Below are 26,430 nucleotides of genomic sequence, written 5' to 3' on the forward strand. Positions count from 1 at the left end.
GCCGCCAGAACCCCTAAAATTGATTCCATCTTGAAGAGACGTGCTGGGAAAGGGGCAATTGTCGATCAAGCCACTCGGTGGGGCAGCACTTACTTAATGATTGAGCGATTGCTTGAACTAAAACCGTTTGTTATAGATATGGCGAACCCTCAGGTATCCCTAAATGAAGGTCAATGGACACAGGTGGCTGAATTGAAGGAATTGCTTAACCACCCATTTACCATGACTAAAAAATTACAAGCTAAAGATTTAACTCCTGGCATTTTCATAAGGGAGCGGAAGAACTTGCTATTTTGCCTGTCCCAAAGAGGAGGTTTAATCGCAGATGGCATTTCTGCTTCAATGAAACGGAGAGAGACATAGCTATTGGAAAATAAAATTTTTCTGGCAGCTGTTTATGTGGACCCAAGTCATTGTATAATGATCAACAGCTTACTAAAGGAAAAGAAGATCTGACTGACGTAGCAGTTAGGAAGAGTGGCTGACAAGTGGACTCGGGTCCTGACAGTGCTACTGCTGCCATATTGTCATCCTCATCAGATGAGGAGTTTGACTGACAAGTATTTGGCTGACATGGAGCAGGCAAAGCGTTGCCGCCAGGAAAAAGATTTCACTCCGTCTCCTATAGCAGCAGATTGACCATATTTCAGCAAAATGTTTCAATAGCTCTCAAAGAAATAGAAAAATTCAACCGTTCATCAAAACTGACTGTGCATGAGGCAATTCCTTTATACCCGGTAATTGTTAGAGATGTTCCCATGTGGTTACGGCTTTACCTCCAGCACAAGTTACTGTAGAGAGGTTGTTCTCTGGCCTTAAAATTATTAGGTCAGATTTGAGGTCATCTATGAAGGAGGATCTGATGGAGGCAATTCTATTTCTTAGAACAAATTCACAGACTGCACAAATGTTATTTAGTATGTTTTTGTTGAAAACTGTTTTTTGCCACTTATAGTTTATTACATAGTGTTATATATATGTAATCGATATTATAGTGTATTACATATTTACAATTTATTAGTTTTTTGTGTTCTAAAGTTGTATTCCAATAAATAAATATTATGTTCTATCTAAATGTCTTGATTATTGTATCATAAAAATGATTAAGTGTCTGATGTTCACATTGTACCACAATAAATTTTTCACTTAAATATTAGCAATATATGTGGGAGTCGGAGTCGCAGGTTCGGCTTACCGACTCCACAGCCCTGGTGAGTATGGCGCGCATGCGCAGTTATGCTCCATTCACTGTCTATAGGACTGAAAATTGCTGCGTACAGTATAGAGCTCACCCATACCATAGACAATGAATGGGAGTATGGCACGCATGACCAGCTCTGCTCCTTTCACTGTCTATAGGACTGAAGATTGCCAAGTGCAGTACAAACCTCGCCCATCTCTGACAGTCGTACAGAAAATTAATGCAACTACAGCGCATGTTGCTCCTTTCTAACAGAGCCCCATTCTCTGGGATCAACAGGGGCTGGACCACCAGCGAGCAGCTAGTTATTAGCTCTCCTGTTGGTAGGTGCCACGTTAGGAATAACCCTTTATAATATATTGGTAGGTATCGTATCAATCACCTTTAATGGTGGTATGTCGCTAGGGGGTATATCATTTAAAAACAATGTGAAATTCTGCCCCCCTACCCCACCTTTCCTAGTCCCCTGCGTACAGTTTTCGGTGGTCGGTGGTGGAGTTGGTGCAGGGTGCTGGGTCACATATCTCCATGCTTTCCTGGTCACTTCCTTCCTCAGATGTCTCTTCCATCTCCTCTTCATCAGAGTTTACCTCTGTGGTCTCTGACCCTTTTTTCACTTGGATAAGGCTTGCAAGTAACATGGAAGGCCCCAAGAGCTGACGGTCTATGCAGTGTAACTTTCCCCCACGTCTCTTCTGAACAGCAAACCGCGGACTCAGGCCCGGTGTGGTCGTACTTGACCTCCGACGCCCGTCCTTTCTGCCCCCGTGTCCCGGAGTGGCCGTACCGAGGGGGAGAGCTGGCGGCTGCGTCACAGAGCATCGTCTCTGCATAGAGAGGGTGGTAGATGCCAAGCCAGCGCTGGACCTGCGGCGGGCTTTGCCAGTGGTTATCACAACGTTGTTCCTCCGCAAAACCGGGGGGCAAAACGTTTCCGAAGGAGGAGGAGCGGGTTTCTTCTTGAAGTGCCTTTTAAAGAAGGTTTCCATATTATTGTTCCCGTCGTGGAGGGGGTACGGTACGGACTGGTCAGCGCAGGAGGGGGCTGTTAATGTACAAACCGTCATGTTAGAATTCAGAAAACGCTGTCACTTATACAGAGGAGCGTAAAACCCCAAGCACAGAAAATACAGACGCAGTATATAAAGACCCCATAAAGTCAGGATTACAGGAATCAATCATCTGTAAACTATCCAGCACTGGAGGACCGCAACATAGATGAATCACCACCATTCAGTGACCTACAGCACTGCTTGTACCGTTTATCCAGAGCCTCCTGGTTCATAAATATACCCAATGCAATAAAGCATTCCCTTATCTGCCAGGGACCTATGTAATTGCAATAGCTATAGTCCCTGACACTTACAGCTCTCCATCACTCTGTCAGCACCAAAGGTGCTGGGACTTCCGTTCTTCCACTAACAGTATACATTGCTCCTGCTTTTATCTAGCGGCTTTCAATAGTAGTTAAAGCCAATTGTTCCCGATCACTGTCCCATGTAAAAAAAAAAAAAAAAAAAAAAAAAAAGACGGCGATCAGCTGATGAAAGAGCAAATGATCACAACTTCTACGCTGAATGAAAACCATTGTCAGCAGCACATCTCTCGGTGTAAATGTGCTGCCGACAATACGCATGTTGTACGGCGGCCGAATGACCGTATTAACAATTGCCATTGGCCGTTGTGTAGGACTCCCCTCAAAAAAGGACCTGCATTGTAATCAAAGGGGGTAAGGAACTGGCCCAAGTGCCATGAAAGGGTTAACCCTTCTCTGCAGCTCATGCTTCCGAGTGTCAGCGGAGGCTTCATGGGCCTTTGATGTGGGTGATAAGCGGCCTGAGGAGATGCATTTATGCATATATTAATGAGGATCTTTCATATGGTAAATCAGTGTCAGACCCCCCAGCGGTGCCTGCGCAGGGGGGGGGGGGAAGGAGGCAACCGGAGCCGCACGCTGCCATCATGGGGGATTCTCACCCACATTTTAAGCCGACATCGCGACTAATCGAACGTTCGGCTGCAAAAATCTGCAACTATAAAAGTCTTCACTTAGAACTTCAGAGCTGCTGTTCTCTTAAAGGAACAGTGCTGTCCAAATTAATACTTTAGGGCGTGCAGCAGTACAGACGCGCTGTGCACTTACATCACGTGCAGGGTCTCCTGACCGGGGCAAGTGGGTCGGAGACCATAGTCAGGTCTATGATGGGAAAGGACCCACCACCTCCCCTATGATGTTTTATTGGAAATCTCTTGTGCATGTACTTATCAGTTTCCAGAATAATAGAGGAACAAAAAGAAAAGATTATCTGGAATATTTTGCAAATTTTAAAGGAGGGGGGGGGTATACAAGAATTAGCTAAAGCCGCCATGTCAGGAGAGCAGAGGTCACCAAGAAATCCAGGTAAAGTGGCACTGCGTGCAGAGATCTTCACACCCATCTCATGAAACGCCCAATTATCTGATTCTCTCACATTAATATGGCATGCACTACGGGATGGAAGCAGAACAGCTGGAGAGGAGGGGGCTAGTGCCCAAATCCGACATGCTGGCGTAGGAAGGGGGGGATTAGGCTCAGCTCCCCAGATATCAGGCGAGAGATGAGCGGGGGTCTGGACATACACAGTATCACAATAGTGTCACATAGATCAGCAGGGGGTCCGGACATACACAGTGTATCATTATAGTGTCACATGGATGAGCGGGGGTCCGGACATACACAGTATCACAATAGTGTCACATAGATCAGCAGGGGGTCCGGACATACACAGTGTATCATTATAGTGTCACATAGATGAGCGGGGGTCCGGACATACACAGTATCACTAAAGTGTCAGATAGATGAGCAGGGGGTCCGGACATACACAGTGTATCACTATAGTGTCAGATAGATGAGCGGGGGTCTGGACATACACAGTATCACAATAGTGTCACATAGATGAGCAGGGGGTCCGGACATACACAGTGTATCACTATAGTGTCACATAGATGAGCAGGGGTCCGGACATACACAATATATCACTATAATATCACATAGATGAGCAGGGGTCCTGACATACACACTGTATCACTATAGTGTCACATAGATGAGTAGGGGGTCCGGACATACACAATGTATCACTATAGTCTCACATACAGTATATGAGTAGGGGGTCCGGACATACACAATGTATCACTATAGTGCCGGCAAAGATTAGTGGTGACCTTCCCTAGCCCATGCCTGCCAAAATCTAACCACTGCTCCCTGGCACTCGGCGATGTACTGGAGGATAATCCTGCGTCCGGTTTGCAGGGACGTTCTCGGCCATTTTTCCTAAGGCCATACTGGATCGCAGCCCAGAAACATCCAAAAAGGACATTGGTTAAAGGTCGTCTCCAAGCGAAAGAATGAGCAGGAAGCCCCTTGTAACAAGCATTTCCTGTGCACGGCCTCCTCGGACGAAAGCTCCAGATCCGAGCGCCGGTTTTAATCACCCTCCAATTTTCGCCGACCGTTACGTCAAAAGCTGGAATCTCATTCATCTGGTGTCACGTCTGTGCGGGATAACGTCTCCTCCACATACGGTGTCAGCTCTCGGCCGGGGATACAATGACACTTATCACATTACACGAAGAGGAGGAAGAGTAACCGGACGCTGGGCGACCGCAAGAAAGAAAAAAGAACGAGAACAAGAGAGGGGTTAACCTGGAAGCAGCGGAAAAAAAAAAAGGAGCAACCCCGGCTATTTATAGGGCACAGATCTCAGATACACGGACGGCTATTAATAGTGCAGGTGCAGAGCCCGAGATGACGCGGAACCGCCAGAAAGCCAAAAGTCACCGCGCACACAGGGCCGCGGCTGACGGACGGCCCCTCTGCCCAAGAAAAACCGTAAGAACCCAGCAATATGCAGGCGACATCCGCACTCCGCTGCTCCGTCCGATGGGCGACGCACAGGAGCGACTCACAAGGGAGAAGCCGTCAGAAGAGAACACAGGATTAATGGAGCTAAAATCAGCCGGAAAATGCAATCATGGATTATTACAGGGACTGACAGATACGGCGGGTGATCAGCAGTGTGCACGAAGAGCCTCATACATACGGGCGCACAAACAGTTACACTGGCATGTAAAAGTCTGGGCACCCCTGGTATAAAATGAATGTCATTGTGAACAGCAGGTTGAAAATTAAATCATCTCTAATGACACATTTCCTTTGTATTTTAGGCAAAAAAAAAAAAAAAGCACTTTTTCAGCTTTTACATTTTAAAAATTTCAAAAAGGAGAATTGGAAGATGCAAAAGTTTGTGCACCCTGTAATACCTAGTCTCACCCCTTTTGCAAGTATCACAGCTTGTAATCGCTTTTTGTAGCCAGTCAAAAGCCTTCTTGTGTGAAGGATTTTCCTCCATTTTTCCTTAGAGAATTCTTCCACTTCTGTGAGATTCCTGGAGCGTCTTCCATCCTCTGCTATTTTGAGGTCTAGCCACAGATTTTCAATGATGTTCAGATCAAGGGATGGTGAGGGCCATTGTAAGACCTTCATCTTGCGCCTTTTGAGGATTGTGACTTGTGCTTAGGATCATTATCCATTTGTAGCAGCCATCCTCTTCCTCTTTTCACCTTCAGCTTTTTACAGATGGTGATATGTTTTCATTAAGAATCAATTGAAATGTTTCCTGTGCCATTGGCTGCAACACAATCCCAAAGCATGATTGACCCACCCCATGCTTAATGGTTGGCGAGATGTTTTTTTTTTTTTTTTTTTTTTTTTTTTTTTTTTACACAAACATACCTTTCATCATCGTGGCCACAGAGTTCTATTTTAACCTCATCAGAACACAGGACTTGTTTTCAGAATGCACCAGGCTTGTTTAGATGTTCTTTTGCATACTTCTGACGCTGAATTTTATGGTAAGGACACAGTAGAGGTTTTCTTCTGATGACTCTTCCATGAAGCCCATATTTGTTGCAGGTGTCTCTGACACAGTAGCACAATGTACCACAGCTCCATATGAGTCTGATAAATCTTTCTGAAGGTATTTTGCAGTCAAGCGAGGGTTCTGATTTGCCTCTACAGCAATCATACAAGCAGCTCTCACTGAAATTTTGCTTGGTCTTCCAGACCTTATCTTGACCTCCACCACTCCTGGTAACTTCCATTTCTTAATTTCATTTCGAACTAAGGAAAGGGCAAATTGAAAACACTTTGACATCTTCTTATAGCCTTCTCCTGCTTTGTGGGCCTCCACTACTTTTCATTTTTGCATAACCTAACCTTTCCTAATGATGATAGCGAACAAGCCATAACCCTAACAGACTAATTAAGGTCTGAAAACTCAGTCAAAGTTATCTGAGTACACAAATCTCAAAGGATGCACAAACTTCTGCATTGGCCCATTTTCCTTTTTGTAATTTTTAAAATTAAAAAAAAAGACAATATATATTATTTCCTGAAATACAAAGGAAATGTGTCATCTTTACCTTTAGCCTTTTTAGAGATCATTTTGTCTTCAACTTGTTGTTCACAATAGCAGTAATTTCGACCAGGGGTGCCCAAACTTTTACATTCCACAGTACAAGTTGGAATCTCAGTTTACAGAAGTTGGGTGTTCACAGGGGTCCTAAATGTAAGAATTTACGATTTTTGATTCAGAAGTGTCAGTGTTGCCTTTTTTTGCACTGTTCGCAGACCTCATAATGGCAACTGTTAATTCATCGTAGACCTGAGTTAGCAATGCATTTCTCACAGATCCCTGTGGTCAGTGTTGCAAAGTTCGTTGACCCCTGTGTAGTAGGGGACGCCGCCTGCGCAGTCCGATAGACGGGGACGCCGCCTGCGCAGTCTGATAGAATCATATCATAGAATCGTAGAGTTGGAAGGGACCTCTGGGCCATCTGGTCCAACCCCCTGCTCAAAGCAGGATTCGCTAAATCATCCCAGTCAGATGTCTGTCCAGCCTCTGTTTGAAGACTTCCATTGAAGGAGAACTCACCACTTCTTGTGGCAGCCTGTTCCACTCATTGATCACTCTAACTGTCAAAAAGTTTTTTCTAAAATCTAATCTGTGTCTCCTCCCATTCAGTTTCATCCCATTGCTTCTAGTCTTTCCTTGTGCAAATGAGAATAAAGATGATCCTTCTACAATGTGACAGCCCTTTAGATATTTGTAGACAGCTATTAAGTCTCCTCTCAGTCTTCTCTTTGGCAAACTAAACATTCCCAAATCCTGCAACCTTTCCTCATAAGACAGGGTTTGCAGACCGGTCACCATTCTGGTCGCTCTTTTCTGAACTTGCTCCAGTTTGTTGATGTCTTTTTTAAAATGTGGTGCCCAAAACTGGACACAATATTCCAGATGAGGTCTGACCAAAGAGGAGTAGAGGGAAATAATGACTTCACGTGATCTAGACTGTATGCTTATGTTAATACATCCTAGAATTGCATTTGCCTTTTTTGCTGCTGCATCACACTGTTGACTCATATTCAGTCTGTGATCTATTAGTATACCCAAGTCTTTTTCACAAGTCTTAGCCCTATTCCTCCCATTCTGTATATGCTTTTTTCATTTTTATTGCCCAGATGTAGTACTTTGCATTTTTCCCTGTTAAAAACCAAAACGGGGACGCCGCCTGCGCAGTCCGATAGATGGGGACGCCGCCTGCGCAGTCCGATAGACTGGGACGCCGCCTGCGCAGTCCGATAGACGGGGACGCCGCCTGCGCAGTCCGATAGACGGGGACGCCGCCTGCGCAGTCCAGTAGTCAGTGAGGTGGTCTGTAGAGGCTGGTAGTCAGTGATGAGGTCCCCCTACCCCTCCAGTAGTCAGTGAGGTGGTCTGTAGAGGCTGGTAGTCAGTGATGAGGTCCCCTTACTCCTCCAGTAGTCAGTGAGGTGGTCTGTAGAGGCTGGTAGTCAGTGATGAGGTCCCCTTACTCCTCCAGTAGTCAGTGAGGTGGTCTGTAGAGGCTGGTAGTCAGTGATGAGGTCCCCTTACTCCTCCAGTAGTCAGTGAGGTGGTCTGTAGAGGCTGGTAGTCAGTGATGAGGTCCCCATATCCCTCCAGTAGTCAGTGAGGTGGTCTGTAGAGGCTGGTAGTCAGTGAGGTGGTCTATAGAGGCTGGTAGTCAGTGATGAGGGCCCCCTACTCCTCCAGTAGTCAGGGATCCAGCTTGCAGATTCCGTCACTGATGTGGCAGTGATTCTCCCCCTATGTAGCCAGCATTGTATAGTTTTGAAGACCCCAATATTCAGCACTGCACTATTTTCACGTTCCCTAGCAGTGAGAATTGCCATATTCACAGTCTTTAGCAGTCAGCGTTGCACACATTGCCGCCTGCCCCCTCACAGTTTTTAGTGTCACACTGTTTTGGGACCTCAAATGCCATCTGAGTCATAATAAAAAAAAATAAAACAGAAAGGAGAGGTCGCCAAATTAAAAAAAGCAAAAATGAGAACAAACTAACTACTGTAAAAAAAAAATTTTTGCAACTCCCCAAATTTTCGTTCCCGTCTCCAATGATGAAGGAGCAATGTACATACATGGTCACACACTACACAAGCCATATACACCAGACAACAGCTCGGAGCATTACTGCGACGGACAAGCGTGTCGCCGCACTTAGGTCATGCTCACAAGTGACACCCAGGAGGCCCCGGCAGGAACATTTGTATAAATGGAAAACGCTGACGACGTCGGTGAGAATCGGCGCTACGAGATAAAGTCATGCAAATTCATGCAAAGCAGCAGAGAGACGGGTAGAGGTGGTATAACAGGTATATAGTAGCCATTCCCCATCAGCCGGGGAAGTCCAGGCTGCTCAGCGAATAAAGAATACTCTCTTCAACCTGCGCAGGTCTGACCACAGGGTTCTCTTGGTTTAGGCTCACGGGACCCCAAAGTCGACCATTGGTAATATAAGGTTCCGACTTGTAAGTGGAGATAAAGCAGGAGCCAAACCGGTCAGTAATCGCATCGAAGAGTCAACACTCAGACTCTCCTGACATGGCTGATAACAGGGAACAATAGCCTGCATTTAACCGTCCAAAAAATGTAAATACAAAAAAGCCCAAAAAAAAAAGAATAAATAATCTGGAAATCGTAATGTATCGACACTCGACCGCTTTAAATCTTCACCGTAACATTTGTGAATTGATATCGGCTGATAAAGAACCATCGACTGCACTCACCACCTCGAAATGTGGAGGTTAGAGGGGCTCATACACATCAACTGGGTGGTGAGGGTCCTGGTGTATACACCATACACACATTCACCGTATCCATTTACACACAAGGCACACTATATACACACAAACACCCAAACATATGCGCGGTACATATATATTTATAGATGCACACACACACACACACAATAAACACGTTTTACATACTTACACACATGTGGGTATATACACAGTGCACACAACATAGGCACTTCTATATAGATACACACATTATACCTCCATACATACACATGGTAGATGTACGGCCATCTTTTTGTGATAATCTTTCAGGGGGAACGGTGAGTGCCACCTTTCTTTTTCTCGTTGGCAAATTTTGGATTGACTTTAATTTGGCGTTGCACCCGTGAACCCTATTGTCTGGTGGAAAAACATGTCCATAAGTAACAGGATACTTGGGAAGATTTGGATATTTGGTGCCAGATTCTTTGCCATTCCCACACACACAAAATATACACTTCAATATAGAAACACACACATTATACATACATACACACAGTATACACATGTTACATATGGTACATACAAAAATGCATGTATATACACAATAAAGAGATAAAATATACACTTCTATATAGATGCACACATCCATACATATACCTAATGCATATACACACAAAAGCATGTATATGCACAGATAAAATATATACTTCTACATAGATGCATACATCTACGTAATGCGCACACGCACACAGTAAGCACATTTTACATACATACTCAAGTGCATGTATATACAGTTCTATATAGATACACATTATACATCCACATGGTACATACACACACACAGTAAACACCTTTTATATACACAGATGCATGCACAGTACACACATAAAATACACACAGCATACATTCACACACAGAGTTATACATAACCGGTACGCGCACACACATTAGCAGCACATCCGGTTTTCAGAGTGGGTATTTGACAAATTTCCACCGATAAAGGGGTTTACAGAATATTCAGGACAAACAAAAAGTCATCCCAATGTGACCCCACACCGACAACACGATCCCCATCCCACCCTCACCTCCATTAACAACTCCCAATTCGGTGCTGGATAGTTACAAATTATTGCTTCACAAATGTTCCCGACTCCAGAATACCGACACCCCCCATCCCCCTCCTCCACCCGGAACTTTTATCAATTACTTTTAAAAATACAAAAAAAGCCCCTTGTCCCCTAAATAAAGAAACTGGTTAAGAAATAAAAGCGTGTGACCTGATCCGCCGGGCAGGAGATTCAGCGCAGTCAGAGACTGGGAGCGATCCACTGTGTGAGAAGAGACGAGGAGGATTAGTGAGAAGGAAGCATGAGCTAGTGAGGCGAGGGTGCGAGCGCACCCGTGTGAGCCCCGCGGAGTGTCAGCGTGAGAACGAGGAAAAGTCAGCCTGTCTGTGCCAGAATGTCAATGTGAAAGGTGAGTGTGCCGTGTAGGCGTGCGACAGCCTGCGTCCGGGGTGCCAAGCTGCGGCAACCGATGACTAAAGTGTTAATAGGGGCGAAGGTGCGGAGCATTACAGATGGTGGCGCGGGGCGACCACTGCACCCCGGGACGTCTTGTGTGAGGTCTGAAAAAAAGTTTAGTGTGTTCTATAGAAGTATATACAGGATATATAGAAGGTGTAGGGTGAGCGGTGTGTGAGTGTATAGGGGGAGAGAGGAGGACGCTGCCCATCTCCCAGGCACCGGACTTCAGTCCTAGTTTGGAGTTTGGGTTACGAGGTTCCCCCCTCCAGCGCAGGAGGACACAGAAGCCTCATTGGTAAGAAACAGAGAGAACAGCGAGGAGGAGCGTGGAAGGGAGGAGGGGGATATGAATGAGCAGGTGAGCATGACAGACACCAAACTGCCTGCCGGGGGGGGGGGGGGGGGGGGGGGGGGGTCCAAAACACCAGACCGGAAGGTTGGAGGGCATGGTGGAAGGACCCTGCAGGGTACAAGAGAGGAAGAAAGCGAGCGTAGCCAGACAGGGGGCAGTGAGGAGCGCTGCTGCAGGAAGAGGATGACGTAGGGTCCTGTTCTGCTTACTGCACTATTAACCATCTGGTGACCACAGTCCCCCCTAAGCAACGAGAAGTCAGAAAAGTCCCGCAGTCGACCTTTGAAACATTCACTTCAATGGAGCTAAACTGCAATTCCAGACAAAACCTATAGACAGGGGTGTCGCTGTTTTTTTTTTTGTTTTGTTTTTTTTGGAAGAAAGCTGCATAGTTTGGTATTTTTAATATCCTGTGTAGCCCCCTGGAAAAGGATCAAAGGGGAGAAAGTCAATTTTGGGGCATTTGGAACCAGACTAGAGACATGGGACAAAATAAAGGAGCTATGGGGAAAAATAGATATATTCCAACTACTAATCACAATGTGCTGCCCCACTGAGCCCAGCAGGTGGCGTCATGACACATTGTGATGGTTACTGCATACTATAGAGAACTAGCGATCAAATCATGGCAGGCTCAAGTCCCCTAGGGACTTAAAAAAAAAAGTATATATTGCATTTTTCCCTGTTTTTTATTATATGATAAAATAAACGATGACATTCATAACTGCAACTCGTCCCACAACAAACAAGCCCTTGTCTGGCCGTGTCTGCACAGAAATGAAAAAAAAAAAAAAATATATATATATGTTCCGTGGAGGTAAAAAGAAAGAGCGCAAAAACAAGGAAATTTGCCCCATCATGGAGGGGTTAAAATTGATTTAGTTTGTATTTTGCTGCAGCCGGAACGTATCAAAGGTGGAACAAAGTCCAAGGGTGAATCTGCTTTGCCAGAAGAAAACGCTTTGTAAGCGCGGAGCTCGCTGGGCATCACCGGGGTGAGCGGAGGCGGCTGCGGAGGTCAGAGGAGGCGCCGGATGTGCACACACTGAATGATCCTCAGATCCTTCCAGTTCCCCAAAATCATTACATTGCAGGAACATCCAGACAATGGGGAGTTTACTAACAACCTGTAACACCTCTAGGATCAACACTTCCTAAAATAAGCTCAAAAACAGTCCAGGAACCTTCAACCTGCACCAATGGTCAGCACTCACCACCAGTATGTGACTGGCACCCGGCACACTTTATTGATTATATTGGGCTCGGTTAAAGCCCCAATGAAATTTACTGATTTTTTCACTGGATCCGTTTGGAAAAAAAGAAAAAGAAATTAAAACAGATCAACGTTACACTTATAAACCTCTAGTTACCAGCAGCTGCCACTAGAGGGAGCCAAGTTTGCATCCTGCACAGATACTGAGCTCAATGTATAAACAATAGGCAGGGAGCTCCCTCTAGTGGTGGCTGCAGGTAGTAAGGCGTTCGTGATTCAGCACTGAGATTAGGAAACTAATGTCAGGATTTTGGAACTTAACACAACATGGTGTTAGGAGGAAGACAAACACGTTTGGCTTCACTACATCAACACAGAAGCATCTGGGAAGAGCAACGCCAGACCGGCCATAACCTACGAAGCCCCCCGCTAGTCGTCTCACACACCCCAACATTAAGAGGGAGTCACGGTCAGAATCATCCATCTAAAAGCCCTGATAGAGAGGGAAGGAACCGCCATAAAGAACAGCGCTCAGCTCCTAAATAATCGGGGGTATGGCGGGGTCAATGGAAGAAACAAAACATTGGAAGGTGAAGGTGACACGGAGGAGAAGAAAGCAGGAATGTGTCACAGAAAGCGGAATATATAACTCCACTGGGGAAGGGGAAAGAAGAAAGGAAAAAGGGAAAGGTAAAGAAGAAAGGGGAAGGGAAAGAAGAAAGGGGAAAAGGGAAAAAGGGAAAGGTAAAGAAGAAAGGGGAAGTGAAAGGGAAAGGAGAAAGGGGAAAGGAGAAAGGGGAAAAGAAAAAGGGGAAAGGGGAAGGAGAAGGGGAAAGGGGAAGGAGAAGGAGAAGGGGAAAGGAGAAGGGGAAAGGGGAAGGAGAAGGGGAAAGGGGAAGGAGAAGGAGAAGGGGAAAGGGGAAGGAGAAGGGGAAGGGGAAAAAGGAAGAAGGGGAAAGGGGACGGAGAAGGAGAAGGGGAAAGGAGAAGGGGAAAGGGGAAGGAGAAGGAGAAGGGGAAAGGAGAAGGGGAAAGGGGAAGGAGAAGGGGAAGGGGAAAAAGGAAAAAGGGGAAAGGGGACGGAGAAGGGAAAAGGGGAAAGGGGAAGGAGAAGGGGAAAGGGGAAGGAGAAGGGGAAAAAGGAAGGAGAAGGGAAAAGGGGAAAGGGGAAGGAGAAGGGGAAAGGAGAAGGGGAAAGGGGACGGAGAAGGGGGAAGGGGAAGGGGAAAGGGGAAGGAAGGGAAAAGAAAAAAGCTAAAGAAATAGAAAGAAAAAGAAAAGAACTAAAGAAAGATGATATGTAGGTATGAAAGATAAATAGAAATGCAATGGATACATGAAAATAGATAAAAATAGATAGATAATAGAAAGATAGATAAAAATAGATAGAAGATAGATAAATGGTGAATAGATAAAAAAGATACAAATAAATAAGGAGATAGGTGATAGATAATAGATAGGTGATAGATAACAGAGAATATTGATAGATAGAATCTCACTGCTGTAGGGCGGACAGCTGTGGTGGATGTCGGGGCTCCAGTCAGCTGCTGAGCAGACTATAAGCAGATTAGCAGCACAGTGTGTATAAGCTGCTATCTTGCAGGGTCGCCCGGGCCCCCTCGGCCCTCGACCAATCACACGGCTCCAGCAGTGCCACATCCCCTGCACCCGAGGCTGAAAATGTCACTAAATGCCGGGATTTACTACAGCCATGAGCCCAGAACAGCGAGAAACACGGGGAGAGAAGACTCGCCGACACTTCTGACAATGAGACCCACCGAACAATTCCCCAATATATCATGGGGCCACAGCTGCCCCCACATCAGCTTCTGTGACACACACAGTAGGGGCATTACGATGAGTTACGGGTCTGTAAAGGGCCAGTAATGTGTTCTTGCACAGGGCCCCTGTCCGGCCTGTGTCCGCCGCGGAGCATGAGCTCTACTATTCCATATTATCAGCCATTTCCCCCCGTGATCACTACCCTACCTCCCGAATCTTCACATCACTTATACCCATCTTGATGTGGATGGAGTCCTACAATGATTTCATAACAATGTGTGGGAGGCAAATCATGCTGCCAGAAACCAGGGGACAAAAACGGAATCGCCCCCATGACAACACCTCCGGGGGCCTGCAGCTCATGTGATGCATAGGTTTTATTTTTTATTAATTTGCCATATGGCTGCAGCAGAGACACGGGCCTTTTCATTTAGTGCTCATCTTATGGTCTTTACAAAGGGGCGTGGCTCACAGGGCAATTATGCAGAGCAGCTTTAAGACACGCCCTCGAGGATCCTTTGAGCCACGCCCTCTTGGCAACACCAAGAAAAATAGCATTCAATCAAAAGGCCTGTAGAAATATGTAATGCGCGCGGCCGTCTTCTTTATTTCCCATTCTTCAGATCTTTTCGCTCTTGGATTTCACTCCTTCTTTAGCGCACTGACAACAAAAGATCATTATGTCTGGATTGTTTTTTTGTGACTATTAAAATGCAGCGCGGCCTCTGCCAAAACCCGTCATACAATACAATAACGGCCATTGACGGAGCCGTGCACGGAGTATAAGAGCGGTATTCATTCACTCTACACCAGGGCGCTATTAAACATTGCACAGAATGTCGCAAAACCGCAACCGCAGCTCCGCTTAGATTCTGCTATAAAGGAGACCGCACTTAAAGGGGGTTTTTTTTTTTTTCCTCTCCGGACAATTCATTGTTGTCACCAACAATAAGCTGATCATAGGTGGTCCCAGAGAATAGCTATAATATAGAGAGAAACTCCTGGTAAGTGTTTAATTCCACTACAGCACCCCCGCAGGCAGAAAGAGGTATTACACCATTTTTATATAAATCAATTTAACGCACACGTACATTGGGTGCTTCATGCAAAATATGCTCATATATAGACTTCGGAAAGAACAGGATCTCATCTCAAGATTTGTTCAGAATGTAACTGAATCCAGAGATAAAGATGACCAGTCACTGGCCAGAAATACGTAATCTCTTTACCTGGTGTAAACGCCGCCGTTCTCCTGAATCCGGCGATGTTTTTCTTTTGTTCCTGCGCCTCTCCATATGGCTTTCTCTTCCTTGTATATCGATCCAGTCTTTTTTTTTTTAACTAAGTGCGCGTAGCCCTCAAGAAGACTCAGAAGAGATGAGCACCACACCCATTTGGCTAACAAGACTAGATTAATATATGAGGAAGAGGACGCCATATCTCAGGAACGGGGAGGCCCAGGAAGAACAGAAAAACATCGCCGGATTCAGGAGAACGGCGGCGTTCACATCGGGTACAAAAATTACAAAAAGTGACACGTCCTTTTTAAAGGTGGCGGTTTAAAAACAACTGAATTAAAGGGACATTTGAGGAACATTTCCCTCATTTTTTGCTGCAGGGATTTGCAATCTGACTTTCGTATCCAAAACGCTGAATTATTCTGACTTTTAGAACACCGTAATAAATAGGGCGTCTCCTTTAGCAGAATAAGTGGGCGAGTTAACAAGCAGAAAAGGTTTGATTTTTTTTTTATTTTAACGTAAACGCTCCCTTTAAGTGAGAAATGACAATGTCCACGCGACAAAAGTTATCGGTCCTTGAAGACGTGATTCGTACTTCGGGGTTTAGTTGAGGTTTCTTGCAGCCGGAGATGTAAATGCTCAGCGGTGCCCCAGCGCAGCAATTCCCTGCGGGTGTGGATATTGCTCTTGCTGCAAGGCACAAAACTGACATGGAAAGCACCGGTGACATCTACAGGTGAGAACCTGGTATTACACTTGCTTCTGTGTCTACCAGGATCCCAATGAAACTACCCGTGATGGTCGGATAAAAGGGTCCATACACTTAGATATCACCCCTACCTGCCGCATACACATGGACGCTCATCTTGGCCAAGTGTGCATACATTTTGATAGCATGCGGGGCCATAAGCCAATAGAAGATGCTTCTGATCTACGGCGCAAATATCCACATTGCAGGGTAAAATCTGTTGTGAATCTGCAGCCGAATCCACGTAACCCTTGCAGATTTTGCAAGGGAAAATTCCATCCTGTGTGGACCATTCCTGAAAAGTAGATTCATACCCAGATTTTTTTTTTTTGCATAGTTTCCCACAGCATTAACTCTTGAAAGTAAGTGACATTTTTACATATCAGCAGTTTGGGGAATTGGCTGATATTTTAATGTTCACTTTTCTCCAACTAAAGGAGAGAATACTTGAGCCATGATGTAACTATCAGTATCCACTGCTGACCTGATAGGAGACACATAAAAAGTGGCCATTTATAGAAATCTGGTGGGGAAAAAAAAAGGATAAAAAAATAATCCAAACAGAGCAAGATTATTACAAGGTCAAGGCATGTCAAATTATCTACAAAGGCAGAGAGCCGACCTGCCCTACAGAACAATGAAAAACTTGGGACTAAAGTTTTACTTCCTTGTTCCAGGTGGATCTGGAGATTCCCCTCTGATATCCCGAGCCCTTACAGACCGGCATTATCATGGACATCTCTGGAGTCTGCGCCGAAAAGTCTCCTCTGCTGGTGGATGTCAACACTGTTGGCAGTATACAGGACGCCGGTTACATCACTGTCGGCAGTATGCAGCACGCCGGTTACGTCACTGTCGGCAGAATGCAGGACGCCGGTTACGTCACTGTCGGCAGAATACAGGACGCCGGTTACGTCACTGTCGGCAGTATACAGGACGCCGGTTACGTCATTTTCGGCAGTATACAGGACGCCGGTTACGTCACTGTCGGCAGTATACAGGACGCCGGTTACGTCACTGTCGGCAGTATACAGGACGCCGGTTACGTCACTGTCGGCAGTATGCAGGACGCCGGTTACGTCACTGTCGGCAGAATGCAGGACGCCGGTTACGTCACTGTCGGCAGAATACAGGACGCCGGTTACGTCACTGTCGGCAGAATGCAGGACGCCGGTTACGTCACTGTCGGCAGAATACAGGACGCCGGTTACGTCACTGTCGGCAGTATACAGGACGCCGGTTACGTCACTGTCGGCAGTATACAGGACGCCGGTTACGTCACTGTCGGCAGAATGCAGGACGCCGGTTACGTCACTGTCGGCAGTATACAGGACGCCGGTTACGTCACTGTCGGCAGAATGCAGGACGCCGGTTACGTCTCTGTCGGCAAAATGCAGGACGCCGGTTACGTCACTGTCGGCAGTATACAGGACGCCGGTTACGTCACTTTCGGCAGTATACAGGACGCCGGTTACGTCACTTTCGGCAGTATACAGGACGCCGGTTACGTCACTGTCGGCAGTATACAGGACGCCGGTTACGTCACTGTCGGCAGAATGCAGGACGCCGGTTACGTCACTGTCGGCAGTATACAGGACGCCGGTTACGTCACTGTCGGCAGTATGCAGGACGCCGGTTACGTCACTGTCGGCAGTATGCAGGACGCCGGTTACGTCACTGTCGGCAGAATGCAGGACGCCGGTTACGTCACTGTCGGCAGTATACAGGTCGCCGGTTACGTCACTGTCGGCAGTATGCAGGACGCCGGTTACGTCACTGTCGGCAAAATGCAGGACGCCGGTTACGTCACTGTCGGCAAAATGCAGGACGCCGGTTACGTCACTTTCGGCAGTATACAGGACGCCGGTTACGTCACTGTCGGCAGTATACAGGACGCCGGTTACGTCACTGTCGGCAGAATGCAGGACGCCGGATACGTCACTGTCGGCAGAATGCAGGACGCCGGTTACGTCACTGTCGGCAGTATACAGGACGCCGGTTACGTCACTGTCGGCAGAATGCAGGACGCCGGTTACGTCACTGTCGGCAGTATACAGGACGCCGGTTACGTCACTGTCGGCAGTATGCAGGACGCCGGTTACGTCACTGTCGGCAAAATGCAGGACGCCGGTTACGTCACTGTCGGCAGTATACAGGTCGCCGGTTACGTCACTGTCGGCAGTATGCAGGACGCCGGTTACGTCACTGTCGGCAAAATGCAGGACGCCGGTTACGTCACTGTCGGCAAAATGCAGGACGCCGGTTACGTCACTTTCGGCAGTATACAGGACGCCGGTTACGTCACTGTCGGCAGTATACAGGACGCCGGTTACGTCACTGTCGGCAGAATGCAGGACGCCGGATACGTCACTGTCGGCAGAATGCAGGACGCCGGATACGTCACTGTCGGCAGAATGCAGGACGCCGGTTACGTCACTGACGGCAGAATACAGGACGCCGGTTACGTCACTGTCGGCAGTATACAGGACGCCGGGTACGTCACTGTTGGCAAAATACACCCTCTCGTACTGTATCCTCACCCATCCCTGTAGACTGTGAGCCCTCGCGGGCAGGGAAGAAAAAAAGAAGGAAGAAAAAAAAGAAAAGGGAAGAAAGGGAAGAAAAAGGAAAGAAAAAGGAAAGAAAAAGGAAAGAAAAAGGAAAGAAAAAGGAAAGAAAAAGGAAAGAAAAAGGAAAGAAAAAGGAAAGAAAAAGGAAAGAAAAAGGAAAGAAAAAGGAAAGAAAAAGGAAAGAAAAAGGAAAGAAAAAGGAAAGAAAAAGGAAAGAAAAAGGAAAGAAAAAGGAAAGAAAGGAAAGAAGAATACAAGACGCCGGTTACGTCACTGTCGGCAGTATACAGGACGCCGGTTACGTCACTGTCGGCAGTATACAGGACGCCGGTTACGTCACTTTCGGCAGTACGCAGGACGCCGGTTACGTCACTTTCGGCAGTACGCAGGACGCCGGTTACGTCACTGTCGGCAGTACGCAGGACGCCGGTTACGTCACTGTCGGCGGAATACAGGACGCCGGGTACGTCACTGTCGGCGGAATACAGGACGCCGGGTACGTCACTGTCGGCGGAATACAGGACGCCGGGTACGTCACTGTCGGCGGAATACAGGACGCCGGGTACGTCACTGTCGGCGGAATACAGGACGCCGGGTACGTCACTGTCGGCGGAATACAGGACGCCGGGTACGTCACTGTCGGCGGAATACAGGACGCCGGGTACGTCACTGTCGGCGGAATACAGGACGCCGGGTACGTCACTGTCGGCGGAATACAGGACGCCGGGTACGTCACTGTCGGCGGAATACAGGACGCCGGGTACGTCACTGTCGGCGGAATACAGGACGCCGGGTACGTCACTGTCGGCAGTACGCAGGACACGTCACTGTCGGCAGTACGCAGGACGCCGGTTACGTCACTGTCGGCAGTACGCAGGTTACGTCACTGTCGGCAGTACGCAGGACGCCGGTTACGTCACTGTCGGCAGTACGCAGGACGCCGGTTACGTCACTGTCGGCAGTACGCAGGACGCCGGTTACGTCACTGTCGGCAGTACGCAGGACGCCGGTTACGACACTGCTGGCAGAATACAGGACGCCGGTTACGACACTGCTGGCAGAATACAGGACGCCGGGTACGTCACTGTTGGCAAAATACACCCTCTCGTACTGTATCCTCACCCATCCCTGTAGACTGTGAGCCCTCGCGGGCAGGGAAGAAAAAAAGAAGGAAGAAAGGGAAGAAAGGGAAGAAAGGGAAGAAAGGGAAGAAAGGGAAGAAAGGGAAGAAAGGGAAGAAAGGGAAGAAAGGGAAGAAAGGGAAGAAAGGGAAGAAAGGGAAGAAAGGGAAGAAAGGGAAGAAAGGGAAGAAAGGGAAGAAAGGGAAGAAAGGGAAGAAAGGGAAGAAAGGGAAGAAAGGGAAGAAAGGGAAGAAAGGAAAGAAAGGAAAGAAAGGAAAGAAAGGGAAGAAAGGGAAGAAGAAGAATACAGGACGCCGGTTACGTCACTGTCGGCGGAATACAGGACGCCGGGTACGTCACTGTCGGCGGAATACAGGACGCCGGGTACGTCACTGTCGGCGGAATACAGGACGCCGGGTACGTCACTGTCGGCGGAATACAGGACGCCGGGTACGTCACTGTTGGCAAAATACACCCTCTCGTACTGTATCCTCACCCATCCCTGTAGACTGTGAGCCCTCGCGGGCAGGGAAGAAAAAAAGAAGGAAGAAAAAAAAGGAAAGGGAAGAAAGGGAAGAAAGGGAAGAAAGGGAAGAAAGGGAAGAAAGGAAAGAAAGGAAAGAAAGGGAAGAAAGGGAAGAAAGGGAAGAAAGGGAAGAAAGGGAAGAAAGGGAAGAAAGGGAAGAAAGGGAAGAAAGGGAAGAAAGGGAAGAAAGGGAAGAAGAAGAATACAGGACGCCGGTTACGTCACTGTCGGCAGAATACAGGACGCCGGTTACGTCACTGTCGGCAGAATACAGGATGCTGGTTATGGCAGCTTGTGTTCTGCTTAAAGGGGTTGACGTCTTAAAATGGTTAAAATTCCAAAGTGATTGTAAACTAAACACAAGCAACTTTGCAATTTACCTCTTGTGAAACAATGCTTTCTTCTCAAGAGCGGATTCTGTAATCTTATAATTTACTGCTCATTGCCCAGGTTAATGGCCACCTCTGCAGTCTGTCAGAGGAACATGCGATTGCAAGCTCTTTGCTGCACAACTTGAAGGCGCTGCTCTTGAGTTAGAAGAATTGGTGCATTTGGATGGAGTCGGGGGCGTCTTACAGCAACAGGAAGAGTCCAGATTAGTCTTATCTGTCAATCATTACAGAAGCACCGACCCCCGGAGACCAGGAGGAGAGCGGATTGGAGGAACATTAGACACCCCCTCCAAGAACCAACACAAGATGTTTTCGATCTACGTCTCCTGCCTACAAGCGACATTGCCACCATTCTTGTCTCCAGGTCAAGTAAAATCCGACAGGGGAAGAAGTCCGCTGACTGGGAACCAGTAAGGAGCCGGAAGCCTCTCCTGGAAAGCTTCAATGCAAGAGTTGTAAGATGTTTTTGGCAACATTGCTGCCCGTCCTGTCAGCTACGACTCCTATCATCCGTTTTAGGGTAGAATTAATCTGCAACCAGAATCCGCACAAATTTTGGATTTCAACATCTACTGTGGATTCTCCTCCTGAATCTGAATTGCAAAAATAAATAAAGTCTTTGGACGTGAATCTGCGGCAGATTTGGACTTTCCATCTAACTCTGATAGAGAATATTGGAAAAATAAATAAAAAAATAAATGATTTCAAAACAAATCCGCAACGCACACAACACGGCAGGTTAATTTCTGAGCGGACACATCTGCATAAGAGAAATTAGATATTATCCACCCCGGGGTTTTGCCTCCTGTGTGCACCGGCCCCTGACATCACTAGTATGGCCGCCTTTAGGGGCTCTCCTCTTTGGTTACTAGAGCTTGTATCCCCCCCAAAATGATGCAAATATGTCCCATGAAGAACCCCATTATCAGGATGGCTGCAGCAGGAATTAGCAGGCTGTACCGCTTCACTGCAGATGGTTCTTCTTGCAGATCCATCTATCCAAAAAAAAAACCCACCATATCTAGTGTCTATGGCACCTACTCTATAATCAGTGCCACATCAATACTCAAAAGTGAGATATGAACTAGATTCCCAGCGATGCAAAACTTCATGGACCATGCCAAATTCTTCCCTGGCTCACGACCATTGGGGAGTCCAAATCCTTGCTGCTACCCTGGTCAGTGCTAGGTGGTAGAGAGAAGCAGCGCAGCGTTCGCAGCTCTCCCCCCTCGCTTCTTGGCTCGGCGACATATTCAGCTTCTACTGGGTAATAAAACGAAGTGCAAGTAATTCTGTTTGTAAGAAGCTTCATAAAAAGTGTAATAATAGAAAACATTACAACCTCACACTGAGCTGCGGACGATCTCCGCAGACAGAATGGTATCTAACCGCACGGCGCGGCCCATTCCTGCGGTCTCCGGTCACAAGAGTCTGTGCAGCAACAGCAAAGGCAACATAAAAGGGGACTGCATGCTCCACACACAGCTATAATAATATTGATAGTACTCTGGCATCTGCGGTGGCAGAGCGATGTATGAAGGAAGCGTCCACATGAGGAAGAACACTTTTTACGGCCATTATATGACTATCCGGCATTTTCACCAGTTTTCCCCATTTCAGGCGTCTCTGACCTACTTAGTAGAGGCTGGCTGCTATGTTATCTACCGTATACAGCACAGACATGAGGGATTACTGCTCCCCTGTCTCTATGCAGCACACCCCGCTTGGAGGAAAATCTAGAGCGGTACTCAGCAGTGTAGATGTGAATCTGGCTCTGACGTGAGGTAGACACTTACTAGGAACGAACATTATAAAGTAGTAGTGAGCAGTGCAGATGTGAATCCAGATCTGGTGTGAGAGAAAACACTTACTAGAAAGTAATACCAACAGAGATGAGATATTGCAGCAGTACTAAGCAGGATATCTCAGGGGCTATGATAAAACACTTACTAGAAAATAACAGCAGCAGTAGTGAGCAGTCTTGCTTTGAATACAGCTCTATGTGAGATACACACTTACTAGAAAGCAGTAGAATAGAGTACATTACACATCAATACAAAGCCACATAGCTCTGAGATGCTACAAATTTTTACTAGAAAGCAACAGCAAAATGGAAGACATTATACAACAGTACTATGCTATGTTGCTCTGAATCCAGCTTTGGAAGAGATAAAACACTTACTGGAAAAAAGCATCATGTGGTCTGTGTGTCTCTCTTCCCCTTCTCACAGACTAGCTGTAATCTGACCCCTCAGTGAGTAGACAGTAAATCTTCCTTTGAGCAAGATACATTTTAGCAGTTTTTCAGACTGAAGAGTTCAGGAGGCAAAGGAGAGGAGAAGACGTGCCTCATAAGTGGAGAAAGACATACTCCTCTGATAAGATCTATTACAAGGTTTATCATATTTGCTTGTTGTATTGATGTGAAGTTTGTTGGAACATTAGTGACCATTTAAAGTAAAACTCCGGCCGAGAAGCCAAACATCTCTGAACAGTATGAACACATGGCCGTCACGTCTCCCCTCCATCCGCCACCAGCCAAATGGGGAACTGTCACTGAAATAGTGAAGAAAAAAAAAAAAAAATACATCCCTGTTTCCAAGGGAAAAAAAAAGCGGGACTGACGTGTAATGTCGTAAAACTGGCAGGACGACAAACACTATATATAGGGCAACGCTGTGACTTGAACGTGGTAAAACCTTTTATGGCTCCTTTTTATAGTAATGTTCTCAGCAGGAAGCAAAAGTAACTCACGAAACACAAAACTACGCAGCATCATGAGGACGCCAAGATGTGCGCACATTAAGTATTTTGTATTGCATTATTGTCATATATACATTCTGATCACCTTGTGTGGGCCCATATGTCGGGGGGGAAAAAAAAAAAAAAAGTCACAGATTCATGATGTGCCGCTGGAAAAACAAATGTGCGCAGACTTTGCCTCATTATACCTAGGAGTTTGAAAAATGGCAGATGGGGTCATACAATGTGACCCAAATAACAATGTAGCAACGATGCAATATAAAATACTACAAATATTACATGACTACTTGCACCTTACCGGCCGCAAGTTACGTCAGCCGTCTATTTTTTCGCTTTTGCATTGCAGTTACAGCAGATTTGCATCTGCACATTTATTTTAGGAGGTGCTGACAAACCTTATCTTTAGCAAGGCGAATCCCAAATGTAGTCCGATATTGACGGTCCCCTTTAATTAGGATATGCCATAAATGACCGACAAATGGGATCCACACACATCCCCCGATATCCTGTCCTGACTGATCCCCGATCTGCAGTGACAGGAGAGGTGATCGCACATGCGGCGCTTTATTTGCCGCAAGAGGAAGTTCTGAATTGAGTTGAGCCCATTGTCCGTTCAGATATGGGGGCTCGAGTGCCACGTTCTGGCAATCATTGGGGGTCTCAGTGGTTGATTCTTTCCTACTGACCTAGAAGTGATCATCTTGTAGATAGGTGATAACTTGCGCTTCCTGAAGTTTCCCCTCTAAGTTCTATTCTATTCGTACATTTCCAGGAAGAATAAACAGAGGATCGGAACAAGACGACATTCTAAGAAAAGATGTTACGGAATAGTTACAGTGTATCAGGTATTTACTACAACAGAGGCGTCAGGAGAGCGGACCGATCCTCTATAGACTCCATTGTCCCATCACATAAAGGCATATTTCACCAGAAACAATGACGACAATATGAAGAATGGCCAAGAGAGTCGCGAGGAGCAAGAGGCAGGTGTGAGCGGGAACAGCTGGACAAAAGGTAACCCGGCCTGCGGCCGATCACCAAAATGCAAGCAGATCACGGGCAGTTATGGAAACGACATCCAAATCCGTCAGCGGTATGCAAAGGCCGGACGCCGTCAATTACTCAGGTTTTACATTAACGTCATGTGCTCTGGGAAGAATCTATTCTGAGCTACGAAACGTCCGTAATTGTAGAAACAGCCGGAGATTTATTTCTCTGCTGCAATCTGATGGATGAGACCAAGAGGACCTGGCTAGAGATGGCGGCTGTATAGCAAGGGGGCAAGGGCCGCTGGTCTACACCTGAGCCGAGACAAAAAAGTAGAGTACGACCCAAACACTTCAAGAACGTCAATGTTCAAACGGTTCAATGCGTTGATGGAGGAGGAGAGGGAGGGAGAACGGAGATCACTCGGGGCACAGCCACCACATGCCATATCCAGCGAACCTCGAAACCCATCACTGGATGCTACCCTTATAAAACTCATCCCACAATGACATGCAAATATCTTATTACAATTTATATTTAACAATCCAAACTACAGCAGTATCCAGCGCTTCAATGGAGTCCTTTTCGCAGTGTCCTTCGTGCTGCGCATGCACGGAGTCCTTTTCGCAGTGTCCTTCGTGCTGCGCATGCACGGAGTCCTTTTCGCAGTGTCCTTCGTGCTGTGCATGCACAGAGTCCTTTTCGCAAAGTCCTTTGTGCTGCACGTGCACGGAGTCCTTTTCGCAGCGTCCTTCGTGCTGCGCATGCACTGAGTCTTTTTCGCAGTTATTCATGCGGCACATGCAGTCGTTTTGGCAGTGTCCTCCGTGCGACGCATGCACCAGCCTCCATCAAATTTCCAAGGTCATCGGCTTTATGACACAATCAAGATAATGATTCCCCCAAAAAAGTTAGATGGGAACCTGAACAAAATGTACTTCTGCGCCCATAAAAGTGAAAAAGACACTGCGCATGCGCCGGGTCACCACGCGCCTGATTCACTAAGACCAGTTTGCGCCAACCACAGCAGACATTTTTCCAACCTGACAGATCACATTTTAGTTTGGGAAAGGTCTTCCTAAACCTTTAGTTATTGATCCCCACTACAGTAGTTACCAGCACATGTGCAACGTGCCTTTGTGGACGGAGGAACCAATTTTGTGCTGCCCATGCACCAGTCTACACCCGACCCTCAGTCATTAGTTTTAATCGCTGATGTTTCAGGATAGAGATCCCTAAAATGAGATGGAGACCGATGCATGCACAGAACAAGGGTAAATATTCCGTGCATTCGCGGTGTCCGCACTGCGGCCGGTGGATGATTCAGCAGGTGTCATCCACATTAACAAAGAGTTGAGAACCGAAGATGCAGATTTCACCACCTGTTTTTTCCCTTCTACAAAGTAAAGGGCGAAATGTGCAGGAAATCCGGAGCAGTTTTTTTTTTTACTGCCCATTCTGCATCTCTATAGGGAATAGCGCTTCCTTGTTTTTGCAAAACTAACAGCTCCTGGGTCTCTGACAAAGAAGAGGAGAAGGCTCCGCAGAGCAGACACACCATGGCTGTGCAGCAGTGTCAGTGTGCATGCAGTACCTGGCCCGGAGATTACTGCAGGACTTGCGATGATTAGCCTTCAGATGCAACGCTCGCCTTTCCGGGGCCGATATATCAGGCTGCAGTGATCATATACTGCTCCATCTGAATATGGCCTGGATAATATTGTACAGCTTAGCTTCCTCTGACCTACATAATGGGATCCCTGCCCCCACCGACCTTACTACCGCTGTAGCATCCACCCATACAGCAGGAAATTACATGATGTTGTGTGGCCATTCCAAGCGGAGTT

At 46.8% G+C, this 26,430-nt stretch overlaps 1 protein-coding gene across 9 annotated transcripts in view; it reads right to left on the reverse strand.

Moving 5' to 3' along the window:
* Positions 1-26,430, reverse strand: part of DGKZ (diacylglycerol kinase zeta) — a 207,778-nt gene that overhangs the window by 79,156 nt on the left and 102,192 nt on the right. For 6 of the 9 annotated variants that reach the window (XR_012219693.1, XR_012219691.1, XR_012219692.1 and 3 more), the window contains exon 2: positions 1,676-2,246. The exons of 2 other annotated variants lie outside the window; for them this stretch is intronic. Coding sequence is in view for 4 of the 7 variants with exons in the window: in XM_073541682.1 (XP_073397783.1) it covers positions 1,676-2,246 (571 nt within the window). In the remaining 3 variants the exon portion in view is untranslated. Of the gene's footprint in view, positions 1-1,675; positions 2,247-10,639; positions 11,266-26,430 lie in introns of those variants that run through there. One more of the 9 variants, XM_073541683.1, reaches the window with a different exon arrangement.

This window comes from Dendrobates tinctorius, unplaced genomic scaffold (genome assembly GCF_039654945.1).
Source record: "Dendrobates tinctorius isolate UK_male_01 unplaced genomic scaffold, ASM3965494v1 ptg000124l, whole genome shotgun sequence".
Classification (NCBI taxonomy): domain Eukaryota; kingdom Metazoa; phylum Chordata; class Amphibia; order Anura; family Dendrobatidae; genus Dendrobates; species Dendrobates tinctorius.